General features: G+C 31.6%; 1 protein-coding gene across 1 annotated transcript; it reads right to left on the bottom strand.

Annotated features, from left to right (window-relative positions):
• Positions 1–264: 264 nt before the first annotated feature.
• LOC108340993 (leucine-rich repeat receptor-like serine/threonine-protein kinase BAM3) lies at positions 265–5,176 on the bottom strand. Its single transcript, XM_017578585.2, has 2 exons — positions 2,002–5,176; positions 265–721 (listed from the first exon to the last, which is right to left on the bottom strand). Exons 1-2 carry the CDS (start codon positions 4,631–4,633, stop codon positions 384–386), a joined length of 2,970 nt encoding a protein of 989 aa, XP_017434074.1. The 5' UTR covers positions 4,634–5,176; the 3' UTR covers positions 265–383.
• Between the last annotated feature and the right edge of the window lie 9,244 nt (positions 5,177–14,420).

Genomic DNA, 14,420 nt, shown 5'->3' with positions numbered 1-14,420 from the left:
AATTCCTTTATTCATATATATATATATATATATATATATATATATATATATATATATATATATATGTATATAAATCAACAAATAACTATAATTAAGTAAAAATATAAAATGTTTACTCATTCCAAACAAAATCGCTATGTATTATACAAACTTTTAACAAGCTATGGACAGTTTAACATTAATTCTACCTTTCCCATGCATAACCATATAAACTATAGTGACTCTCTTGCACCCATTGAAGAGGTGCCAGTAAAGTAAAAGGGAAAAGAAAAATAACATTAAAATTTCATTTGACAAACTAGTTTGGAAACCAATACAAAGGATATGTATCAAGGAAGAAGTCATTCTTTTCTTTGGAAGTTGTTCTCTTTTACTTTTATAGATCACTGCATCTGAAATGTATTTGGTTGTTTTGCTTGTGCAAGCATTTCAACCACTTCTCTCATGGTTGGTCTTTCCACACTGTGTTCATGAACACACAACTTTGCCACAAAAAACACCTGCTTTGCTTCAGTCAAAGGAATGTGTTGTAGCCTCTCATCAAGGATCTTCATCACCATCTCTTTGTTCCCATTTGTTTGCATCATGATCCATTGAACAATGTCTAATCCATCTTCCCCAAAGTTTCCCACTGGTCTTCTCCCTGTTATGAGCTCTAGCAGCACCACTCCAAAGCTGTAAACATCACTTTTCTCATCCACTTTCAATGTGTATGCATATTCTGTAACAAATAAAAACCAGTAAAAAAATGCAATATTTCAACAGTAAAGTAGCCCTAATAGACTTGATATCACACACATATATGATGATGTTAAATTTTCACACAAACATGTATAAAATAATGTTAGATGGTCATTATCCATGTCACTGGTTTTAGTCCTACAAAGTATAAGATTTTGCTTGGTTGTCCTTTGCAATAGGAATTAAATGTTGCAAGAATGGTATAAGGTAAAAGGATGAAATTATTAATTTAACATTGAGGAAAAGTGGGTAAGTTAAAGGAAGACTAGTCCAACATTATTTTACAGATAAAGGGAAAAGCTTCATTTTGATTTTCCAAAGTAACAAGTGAAATTTCTAAAAGATAACCAAGTTGTGTCTTGTGCCTAAATTCTTGAGGTTTCTTTTTCATCTGGGGTTTTGAGAAAGTGAATCATAGATCTCGATCTGAAACTTTGTGGGGGGTAAAATATATGCATTTGGTTAATGTGCATTCAGTGACTGTCACTGATATGAAGATGGTCAAAAAGGGAGGGCTGTGATTTGTTCTGGATTAAGGGTTTGTAGTTTCAAGGCATGCAAAAAAGCAAGCACACACCCAGTTAGCGTGAAAAATAAAAGTGAAAAGAATTTCCTCTGTGTTAGTGGAGCCTTTACTGGTCAGTCTAGGAATCCACGTACATGGTGTTGGACATTGTGGTCCCATAAACAAGACCAAGTACATGCTACAGTGACTACGGAGGGGAAAAAACATTTCTGTACCCAAAACATCAATCAAACACATGAAAATTTTTATTTTATCCTTGAAAAAAAGAGAGCCTCTATAATCATTCTTCTTGTTGCATGCTAGCATTTTCACTCATTTCATTTGGCCAAATATACTTACTGAACAGCTATGTCCTCCAAATATTTTGGAGGGAAAAGCTCTTACAAGGTCACATATTTATCTGTCAGTATGGTACTGTAATTTGAGGACTAAACAAGTAATTATATATATTTTTTATTAATTAAAATGACATGTTAATGAGAACCAAAAGTAGATTTAAGACTAAAGATTTTCAGTTTAAAAGAAGAGCTCAAACTTTTCACCTTCAGGTAAAAATTGTTCAGACCATGTGTGCTGGCACTATATATAGTATGCAATATTTTTTATTAGGTGTTAGGTAATAATGTCTTCAACTTGAAGTTAGTGATGCTAGAAAATTGAACTGAGCCAGAAGATATAACCTGAAGTTACCAATCATGATTCTCCAATTATATGTAGTTGAATATTTAAAGTACCTGGAGCAATATAGCCATAGGAACCAGCAATGGAAGACATGCACTCTGATGCACCATTATCTTGCATGAACTTGGCAAGCCCAAAATCAGCAACATGAGCCTCAAAATCAGAGTTGAGGAGTATGTTGTTTGACTTGACATCTCTATGGATTATCAAAGGGGAACAATCATGGTGCAGATAACAAAGTCCTTTTGCAGCTTCTATAGCTATTTTGAGCCTAGTGTCCCACTTGAGAAACTCACCTCTTTTCCCATGCAACACTTCCCCCAAGCTTCCATTTGGCATGTAATCATAGACAAGCAAATTGGTCTCTCTGTTTGAGCAAAATGCTAACAACCTCACAATGTACCTATGTCTGATTCTCCCTAATGTTCTTATCTCTGCAGAGAGGCCATTGTCATGAGAAGATCCTTTGTTGATTCCTAAGAGCTTCTTCACTGCCACTTCCTCTCCATTTGGCATGGTTCCTCTGTACACAACCCCAGATCCTCCTCTTCCTATGACATTGCTTTCCTTTATGCAACTTATGATGTCCTCACTCCCATACTCCAGCTTCTGGAATGCTGTTAACTTCCATGAATTGGAGTGCCTCCTAGTCTTTCTACTTTTGATTATGGCCAAGGTTGCAAACACCAATGAGCACCCCAACAATGCCAATGCAAAAAGGAACTTGAACTTTCCAGGCACCCCATGTTTTGCACTCTTTTTTTCTTGAGACTCCAGAGTAGATGTTGAAGAAAGGTTGCATGGCTTGGAGTCATAACCACATAGATGAGGATTACCCACAAACGATGTAGAATTAAAGATTGAGAATTGCCCCCCCTCCGGTATTGAACCTGAGAAGTTGTTGTGAGAGAAATCTGCTGTAGTTAAGCCCTTCATGGTCCTAAGTTCCTTGGGAAGGCTTTGGTTTAGGTGGTTCCATGAGACATTGAGATAGTTTAATATGTGGATTTGAGCAATTTGAACAGGAATGGGACCTGATAGCTGGTTTTGGCTGAAATCTAAATAGGTGAGTAAGACACAATTACCTAGCTCGGGTGGAATAGTACCTGAAAAGTTGTTGACACTTATATCAAACTTGAGGATGCTTTTCAACCTCCCTATAACTGGTGGAATTTCTCCAGAGAGTCTGTTTTCACTAAGCAGAAGAATTTGCAAGTTTGGAAAATTTGAAATTGAGGCTGGAAGAAACCCTGAGAAGCGGTTGTTAGATAGGTTCAACTGTGCTAGTTTGGAGGGTGTGCTGCTTGTTGATTGTGGTAAGCCACCACTAAGATAATTGTTCTGAAGCTCCACAAGTAAAAGTTCAGGCAAATAGAGAAACCCATGTGGCAATGGCCCGGTTAAGTAGTTCTGACCCAAACGGACTCTTTGGAGTGTGTGGCATTGACCAAGATCCTCAGGCAAAGATCCAAACAGAAAGTTCTTGAGCAGGATCAAAATTTTCAGCCTCTTTCCAAGGCACAGAGATTTTGGCACCAAACCAGTGAGCTTATTTGTTGACAAATCAAGCTCAACCAACCTGCCATTCTGGCCAAGATTAGAAGGAATCACTCCAGTGAAGTTGTTCTGCCAAAGCTTGAGAGTCTCCAAGTTTGGTAGCTCAGAAATGAAGTGAGGAATTTCTCCATGCAGCTTGTTTATGAACAAGTTCAAGAGGGTAAGCTCTTGAAGGGCTGAGAACTCATTAGGGATGCCTCCTGTGAGCATGTTGAATGATAGATCAAGAGCTTTTAATCCAGTCAAGTTTCCCAGCTGGGGAGGGATCGAACCACTCAGCTGATTTGTTTGCAAGAAGAGAGTGTCTAACTTCTTCAGGTTTCCCAACTCAACAGGAATCGGACCTGTCAAGCTACAGTTTGCAATGTCTAGATGAACCAAATTGGTGAGCTTACCAAACTCTGGAGGGATTCCACCATCAAACTGATTATAGTATCCCAAGAAAAGATGAGTCAAGTTGGTGAGATTCCCAAGCTCACTTGGTATGAATCCTCTCAAATCATTCCCTGCAAGGGACAGATACTTGAGCTGCCACATGTTTCCATAGCTTGGAGGGATTTCCCCAGAGAAGTAGTTCCCTCCAAAGTTCAAGTGCTTGATCTTTGGGAGATCAGTGACACCCAGAGGAAGTGACCCATTGAAAGCATTGTCATAAGCATCCACCACTTGGAGCTCCTTTAGCTGGGAGAATTTCCAACTCAAATTCCCACTGAACACGTTTGCAGACATGTTGAGGAACCTCAGCCTTGGTAGCTTGTGAATGTCACTTGGAAACTCCCCAGAGAAGCCATTTCCCTGGAGTGACACACTCACAAGGCTCAAGAGTCCTGTGATGACAGGTGAAACTGACCCTGAAACATTCAAATCTGATATGTCAATTGACACCACAGACCTGTTGTCATGGTCACACTGAATGCCATACCAACTGCAAAGGGACAAGTAGTTTGACATGTCCCAGCTTCTGAGAGAAGAGTTAGCAGCTCCAAAATCTTGCTTCATGGAAACAAGGATTGAAGCTTGCCTTCTCAAGGAAAGTTGAAGTGAAGAAACACAAGCAGGACTAGTGAGACACACAAGGAACAAGAGCATGCAAAAGGGTACAAAACTGAACGAAGAAAGGGTAGCCATTTTGTGAGAGAGAAGTGGCTTAGAGGAGTAGAATATGAATGAAAGAAACCAACTACACTATGAGAGGGAAACAGAAATTACAACATTTCATAGACCTTAAAAGGTTTATCTGGTTATACACAAACAACACAGAATGATAAGATTAATTGTCTAATGAAGAGCATAGAAAGCTAAAACAAACAACACTAGCAGCATCCAATGTTGTTTTCTTTGTTTCCCTTAACACTTTTTTCTTCTTCACATTCACAGCACACACTTACACACACTGCTTTGGTGTCATCTTTAGCTTTTAAAAAGCAAAAGCAAAAGCAAGTGTTGTTGGAGTGGAAAAAAAAATTGTATATGGATAACCATTAACCACAGACAGATTCATCACCCAATTAATGTTTAGTGTTCCACTTTGTGTCGGTTTTTGAAACCAGATTCACCAGTTTCCTTTGCTTTTTCATTTGACATAATTTTCCTCTCTCTGATTTGTGAATGAGAGGGTCCAACATGGCAACTGATTCAGATTTGGAATCTTCTTTCATGCAGCTCTAGTGACATGATTAAACCATCCATGGACATCTTTAAGTACCCGTCATGGTCTAGAATACAACTTTTACATCAAATTTAAGCGTTTTTTGTTTCTGCTGAAGGTGTGTGTCTGGAAGCACACTACAACTTTTTCGTCGAAAAGCAAAAGGAAGAACATTGAGAAGAAATTGAAAGGGGTTCAATCATAACAAACCACTGTTGTCTTTGTCCCAAAATCAAATGAGTTAGTTAATGCAAAAGGTCGACACATTATCATATGTTTGTTTTCACTTATCTATAACAAAAAGCACCTATTTTTATTAAAACAAAAGTGCTTATTACCATTTTTTTATATATTTATTAAAGTAAGCAGAAATTAAAACTTGCTTATTCTGATAAGTTATTTAAACAGTTTATCTAAATAAGTAGATACATAAACAAAATAAACATAAAACAATTTCTACTTTTATAAAAATCACTTTTTTTAAAAGCACTTGTTTTCTGTCTAAACAAACTACCCCTAGTTGTTTAGTTTTCTATTATGGAAGTCATAATTGCCCTCTATAAATTAAAGTGCATGAGGAATCAAATGGTTGGATCTTGCACATGATTAGCATCATAATTAATAATTAGATGTTAACTATAAAAAGGTAAAAATCGATTATATTGGAGTATAAATGGATAGATTTTGTGGGATTTTGCTTCTGAAATGGGGGATGTGTAAAAGAAAATAAAAAGTAACGTGTATTTTATTATTGAGTAAAGGTAAATTAGATTTCCGACCTACTTTAATTAAATAAACACTACATGTAGTTTTACTTTCTCAATTTTCAAAATTTATTATAAGTTAATTACATTTTTTTTTAAACGTACGATAAATTTGGTTTTAGCTTCACAAATTTTAAAATAAAAATTCTAGTTCCTCAAATTAAAAAAAAAGTACATATTGCAGTCTCTATATATTAAAATTAGAAAACAACAATAATTTTCTAAAATACTTTTTAATCTCTTAAGTTTGGTGTTTAGTTATCAAAATCACTTTTTTTTCAAAACCAGATCCAATGTAATCAAATAGTTTACTGCTACAGACGAATCAAGGCTCATTTAATAATAAAGTGTAAAGAAAAAAATCATTAACATGAGTGATCTAAAATCACGTTGAAATATGAACTAACGTAATTTTAAACAAAACATTAACTAAGGCAATCACTTTTTTAAAAGTATCTGTAAATTTATATCTATCTTCTAATATTTAAACTTCAAAATTGATGTCTTTTAATGTGATACTATGACTTTTTATTTTGATTCGTATACACTGATCTTTTCCAAATAATTTTCTTAACACTTTTCTCTTTTTCATTCCCTATGTGCTTTTTTACTTTAGTTTAAAGGTTACTACATTACCAACAATTAAAAAATGGCTCGAATGAAAAATTGGTTATGTTATTTACTTACCCCAATGTCCATGTTAAAAGATATAAACTTAGAGATTTCAAAATTTGGAAAAATAAAAAGTACACAAAAATACTTTATATAAATTAAACTAAAATTTGCATGTGTTTATGAAAACTTAAAAAACAATCATTCACACTTCTAGAGCGATCAAAAACAAAGAATATCTTTTATAAAAACACACTAATTTATAAAATTTATGAACGTATTTATTTATAAAGTATTAAACACAAAATAAGAAGAATTAAATAATAACATAAAAGTCCAATGTATATGGAGGTTTCAAAATTCTAATGAGAAATACAATTTTCACTCACCAAACATTTTAAATAATAATATTATTTTTACTCAACTTGGGCTTGAACCAACTTGACTTCGCTTAGGTTTGGGATGACTCATTTCAACATAGGCTTAACCAACTTAACTCAATTAAAGTTTTTGTCAACTTCGCCTAACTTAGTCGAGACCGACATGACTCAACTTGAGCTCGAGTCGACTTGACTTTACTCTCTACTCAAGTTGACTCAAGCCGATCTTGAAAATAGTTTAACAAAAATTGAGAAAATTTTCTAAAAATATAAAAAAAAATAAAAAAAAATCTTAAAGAATTTAATAAAAAAAACATTAGTCAAGATTATCAATATTAATATTTTTTTTATTTTTAACATGTTGATATTTAAATAGTGTTTTGAATTTGATGGTAATTAAAATAATTTATCCAAATGAAAAATTAAAATTCACTAAATTTGAATTGTTTTATCCAAATAAAATATTTAAAAAATAAACAGTTTAAAATAATATCTATTCAAATTTAATGTATTTGAATATATTAGAAATTGTAAAATTCCCTTGGGAAACGAATAAGAAATTCCAAAACATTAAAAGCAAGTGAAGAAAAATGTGATTAGATTATTTGAACCATCAATTACATCTGTTTCTAAGAATTAGTTAACTTTGTTTATATAACGAGACTTGATATCAATTCATGTAACAAGTTTTGTCTTCATACTTGTTTCGATAAAAAAAATCATTTAGAATTCAATTTAAGAAAAGAAATACAAATTACATATTTTTTTTTATTTAAATTAGTAGGATTAAAGTATTTCAATTTGAGTGAAATAATAATTTATACTCATAAAATAGAATAAATTACAGGAAAAAAGTTTATAAACAAAAAATATTATTCAGATTTCATTTCATACTTTCTAAAACACTTTTTTATTCATCATTTTCAAAAATTTGAACTCGTCATAATAAAACTAGCATTAAGAAAAACAGTGACATGAGATCAAAAATCTTGTTTAGGAATAAGTATCTCTATGTGTTACATGTATGGTTTGATGGACAAAAATAATCTCTCCTAGACTAATATTATAATGATACCTTCAATTTAATGCTTAAGATTTTTCAATTTAAACCATACTTGGTATCTTTTATTGATTCTTTACCTTATTTAAATGGGTATTTGTATATTTGTTATCTAATAGGAAATATAACAAATTTTATGTTCATCGAATATGAAGATAAAAATGGATGGATTTTTACTTTAAGGACGAAATCAAATATAATCAAACTTCACATGTTGTGTTTCTAACTAATTAAGATGCTATGTGTTATAAGCTCAACAAACTATTCTTGATAAAAGATATTTAAAATTTAGGTTTAATAGGTTCGGAGGTCCCTATATTTGTGGGTTCGTTTCAATTGGGTCCTCCAATTTTGAAAGTGATTGGTCCCTAATTTAACAAAATTGAGTCAATAATAATACCCTTTCCGTTAAATGCAATGGACGTCATTAACTTTTTAAACATGTGGTATGTTGAAGCATCCTTCAAATAAATAAAACTGTGCCACCTGCAAATAAAAGGATGTCTCAACATGTCACATGTTTAAAAAGTTAACGCCGTCCATTATATTTAACGGAAAGGGTATTATTGACTCATTTTTATTAAATTAGGGACCAAATTGATCACTTTCAAAATTGGAGGACCCAATTGAAACGAACCCACAAATATAAGGACCTCCGAACCTATTAAACCTAAAATTTACTACTTTTAAGACCGTATAAATGAGGATTTTAGAAGTGAAAAGTTAACAAAGGTTCTTATATTAATAGTATGTATGATCAACTATCCTAATTTGTAAATATCCTATCGTGTTTTATATATTATTCATGCATATTTCAAAATCACAAAATTATAAATCTAGTTATAGTTTATTCAATTATAAGAGACTTTTAAGTTTAATTAAGAATTTGATTAATAGACATATTCGTGTGATGTTGTATACAAATTGATAGAGATTTTTGTAACAAGGTGGAAGTTAATATATATTTGAGTTTAAACTCAATATATTTCTTGTTTTACATTACTATAATTTATTATATGCACGCTATATGCTTTTTAAATGTGAAGATAATAGCTTAGCACATTATTAGAAATAAATTATGGTGAATCAGCAAAGGATTTTATGTTGTGGGGTTATTGATAGTATGTAAATTTATATTCTGAAAATTTTCTGGCTGTAGTTAATGTATAAGAATTGGTATTTAACAAGCCATATTTATGAGTATTATGTATATTTCTTTCTTATAACCTAAAGATTTTTCTGTATTAATTCTAAAATTAATGAGTGATGAATATCAAATAATTCTGAGTTAACCTAATGATTAGATGTTATATATATACTAAAAAAATCATTAAATAATAAGTATTTATTTGTTTAGATGCTTATTTTATAAACTAAAAATTATTAATATCTAAATATCTTCTAATATCATTAATAAAATATAAAGATTAATTTGTGAATGAGAGTCTAATAATTGGTCTTTAATATTAGTTATCAAGATTTTAACTACTATTTTTATTATATTTAAATAGCTAAAATTTTGATAGTTAATAGTTCACAAACTGGTTATATATTTTTATTAATAATAATTTTTTTTTTAGATATTAATAATTTTTTAATTTATAAAATAAAGGTTAACTTAGTTAATATAATAATTAATATTTTTTTGTGTTGATTATTATTTAATGATTTTTAAAGTGATACTCGAAATCCTCTATTTTTGACAAAAAAAAATATATTTATGTTCCAATGTTTTAAATTTGTTAAACAGGCAAGAATTTGAATATTACCATTATCAAAGATCATAACATTATACAATAAAAAAAATGACATGAAATAATTGTTTTAATATATTAATATATTAATATTTTAATATTTTAATATTTTAAAGTTGATCTCATATCTTGATCCATAGAGTTGGGAGTAGCAACCAACAAGGACAAAGGCAGGAAGTGTAATAATGTGGATATAAGTATAGATGAAATCAACCTAGGTCATCCCATAAACTTCACAGATTTTAATATTTTCTTTTGAGGTTGATTCATATGGCCCCTTTGGACCCTATTTCCTTCTTATTCACCAGCTTGCACATGAATAAAGGACACTGTGTCCTATACAACAACAATAATAATGAACACACTCCATGCATCTCTTAATTACCCTCTCACTTTTCACCAAGTAAAGTCAAACAAATAAAGCAATCACTTTTTTTTTCATCTCAATGTTTATTAAATTTATTTTTCCTCTTAATTGAATAATTACATTTTAGATTAATTAAAATTAATCTAAAATTCACTCATTTTAATTACATTTTACAAGTATTAACGGCATGTTTAAGTTTAATTTATTTGTTTCATTGTCAATGTAAAGTATTTATACTTTGTTCACACATCATTGAACATAATTTAACTCAGACATTATGCATAATTAGAGAATAATGTCCAAAATGGACAATAATAATACATTAAAATTACCCTTTTTCTTTATTTTTACCAGAATTGTTTGTCCATCATTATTACCTGCTAAAACTGGTGAATGCCACCATGGCTGTAACCTGAGCTTGGCATGATGTATGCTTGAAGACAAAGCATAATAGTTGGAAGGGTCCCACTCTGTAAATTCTTTGTTTTGTTTTGGATGGTGGATATTATGGCCCATTTCTGCCATCTGCCACTCAACACAAGTACTTTAGGTACAATGTCTCTTTTCTTAAGAAAAATACACTTTCTCTTCACTTCAAGAATAGAAAATAACAACAATAATAATAATAATAATAAATTTATTTTTCTTTTGGCAAAAGGCAAAAACTAATGAATAAAGTTGTGTGTGTGCAATAGAACAATGCATTGCATGGATCAAGTTTAGGTAGCACCCTATATAGGTGTCTTTGTACATTGAAAATTGCATAATGGAGCTTCCCTTTACCAACCTCATGTTATTGTGAATGGGAGAAATATCATGGTGGTGGCACAGAGAATAAAATTATTGAAGTGTTTGAAATTCAAATGCATAGAAATCATGTTTGTCCTAACCTACAATAATCCTAGTTTATAGGTCTTTGTTTTTTTTTTCTTTTATATATATATATATATATATATATATATATTCATGGAAATGGAATCACCTTAATTATTAGTTAGACAACTTTCTATGTAAATTAGGGTTTGATTATTAGTTATTTTGTTGTAAAAAAAACATCTTTTTAAGTGGGTTGATATGTTTTGTTAGTTAGTTCAAAATGAAATTAGGGAATCATAGCTAACGATAAGAGAAACTATATGTGCATAAAGTTTTAATCATATTTGATTGGCATGCGCATGTTCTTTCAACATGTTTTTGTTTACAAATGTTTTGGTGCATTTTTTTTTCCATAAAAATATGGTCCATTGAGTGCACAACAAAGGACAACACATAGGAGCAACTTTTTTGTTGGTCTTTTTCTAGGGTTTTACACTCTCCAAGTTTGCACACATTATTCTCTTCCCTCTTTTATTTTTCCCTTGCAAACTTAAAAAAGTAGAGAGTAAAAACACTTCATCATTTGTTTTAGAAATGAAAAAAAAAAATCTACGTTTGGTAAAGGAGTAAGCAAAATGGGGGTGATGATTAGGTTTGGATGACTTGTTTTTGTAAGGATTTATAGAAGAAAAATAAAATAATTTTTTAAGTTAAAAATTATATATGTATATATTAAAAAATGAAAATTTAGATAAATTGTAATTTATGAAAAAAACTAATATACTAATTTTTTTATTTGTTTCTTGTAGAAGTTTTAATGGAAAAATAGTTTAAATATACCTATCCAATTAGTATTTTTGTGATTTGTCTGGGGTTTCTTTAAAATTATTTTTAGGAAAGAAAAAATAGGAACAAAAACCTTTTTAATAAGCTAAAATCAATATCTACCTAAGTTTAAAATAAGAATTTAACAACATTATATGAATTTAATCTTATAAAATAATTCATTTTATTTTTTATTTTAATTTTCTAATGTATTTATAGTAAAACTTACCAACTTAGTTTGACTTGTTTTACGCAACCTACACAGATCAATAAGAAAATAATCAACATAATTCAATCTGACAACATGCTTTTTTACTAAGATTTATTGGTTAATGGTGTGTATTAATGGTAATTATATGATTCTTTTTATCATGTTTAAATCTTAGCTTTTACATAATGTTTGAGTTTTTACTTTTTTTAGTTACTAACTTGCGAATTAGCTAACTCAGTGTCGAATTGTTATAAAATTGGATGAATTAAAATTTTCTTTGCTACTTTTATGGGTGAATAACTAAAACTAAATAATATAATGTATTCTCTAATATCTCAAAAATACAGTATAAAAACTATATAAGGGAATAATCACATATTAATAATATTCCAGGTCAATCTTATAAAAGATGAGACGTACGCTTATGGCCAAACGACCTTACAAGATAACGGAGAAATTAAAACTGTACAAATATGCAATATAGACCGAACGGTTTATAGAAGACGTATCGAACGGTCATACAAAAGAAAAAACAATAGATGACCGAACGATTATCACACAAAGAAACTAACTACTAACAGAACGACTCTATTGTTCGGTCTTAACTTCTACCTCGACCAAACTTTCTTCTTCCAACGCCTCTTCCAGCAAAGCTTCTCCTTCTGCTCACATCCACACGGATGATCATTGCAACAGAAGGACAACCACCGAACGTATAAAATGGACAAGACAAGAAATAGGGTAAGCTTATGTAATTTAATTCAATTATCAACATATATTTCACTCAATCAATTTAAACAAGATAACTCATTAACTCTTTCATGCAAACCCTAATACTAGACTCTGACCGTCCGGACTGTATGAATTTTGTGTAGCTACAACGTTCGGTGATGTAGTAATTGGGATACCCTCAACAACTATCACCCGAGGTTAGTTCGTTCCGTCCAAATTAACCATAAGGACGAGGACCTCCTGACATTCCCACACATGACTTACCCTTCTCTACGTGAGAAACGAGTAATCACGGAATATCAGGATGAACCGCCAGCTTAGTGTGCCCACATTCATACTTTACCATTCCAATATCAAATCATGAGATATTCCTCCCCCGGAACACTCTTCCATAACCAAAGTCATTTCATCCATATCGTATTCTATCATCTTTCATTATTAAAACCTCAACTGAACCAATTTGAATTAAAGATCCCTTAGGATACCAAATATCACACGTTAGTTTTTAATCCAAAACAAGACCGAACACTTGGAGTGAGAACAAGATGTCTCCAACTCAAAACATAATCAAATTGAGAGAGTTACTCACTAGTTGTGAAAAGGACCGAATACAATAATACTTCTCAAAGAGTTGTTTACCAAGTGAGCCAATTTAATGAACTGACTCTTGAGAGTTCAAACCGAACATCGTAACGCCTAGGCCGAGTACTAAGACTTTAGGCCGAAACCAATTGAGACAGATACTTTAGGACATCAAATAATAGTACTTGACGAAATCATATGAAGAAACCGATCGCCAATAAATACTTAGCTTCTTAATAAGCTAAACCTCAAGGAAACTGAATGTCAGTCGAAGACCGAGCACTGTAGAGAGCAAACTCTATTGAGTTTGGACGAACGCTCTTATTATAAAGATAGATTACGGAAACAAGAACGAACGCCTGGTGTAAGACCGAGCACTTACTTAGTACGAGCGCTTGGTGTAAGACCGAACACTACTAAACTTATAGAAGAAAGGCTTGATAAATATAATAAGATACCATTTAAATAGTGTTCAAGAACGAACGAAATATACCAATACATATAGATATACTTGAGTTTATAACCAAATACCAAGGAACGACTACCCTTGGCCGAACGCTCATGTACAAATATTACAAAATGAAGACATTCGTCCTCAACTAGAATTCTTTCCAAATGAAAGAATCCCGTTTCAACCGAGTCCACAAGAAAACTCAACGGTCAAAGACCTTCAGTGACGAACATCAATTTTCACATAAAACTCCAGACTTAGAATTCATACTCTTATCAATACATTTCTCAACATCTATCTTCATACATTCATACATCCATATCATAGTAAATATTCATACTTCATACAGTCAAAACATATCAACAATCATACTTCATATTCATTCAGAAATGAACGAACGTACATTCATTCAAAACAAGAATCTTAATTAAATTATATAAGCTTCCCTTACGTCTAAGCGTGACCGAACGTTCACAGTTCAGAATACGGGTTCATCTTTACCAGAAACCTTAGCGTTCTACAGTCACGCCTTAAGAAACTAAACCAAACAGAAATCCAGAAACTCTCAAAACAAGATGATTGACTCATGCAACCCATAAACTAGGTTTGCATGTACCAGGAAACCAACCGGCTGAATGAAGAGAGAACTTACCAACTCAGAACCCGAAACTAATCGGTTCAAACGAATGTCCTCGACGCCGAAAATGCTCAGG

Source organism: Vigna angularis, chromosome 6 (assembly GCF_016808095.1).
Source record: "Vigna angularis cultivar LongXiaoDou No.4 chromosome 6, ASM1680809v1, whole genome shotgun sequence".
Classification (NCBI taxonomy): domain Eukaryota; kingdom Viridiplantae; phylum Streptophyta; class Magnoliopsida; order Fabales; family Fabaceae; genus Vigna; species Vigna angularis.
This window is presented reverse-complemented; position numbering and strand designations above follow the sequence as displayed.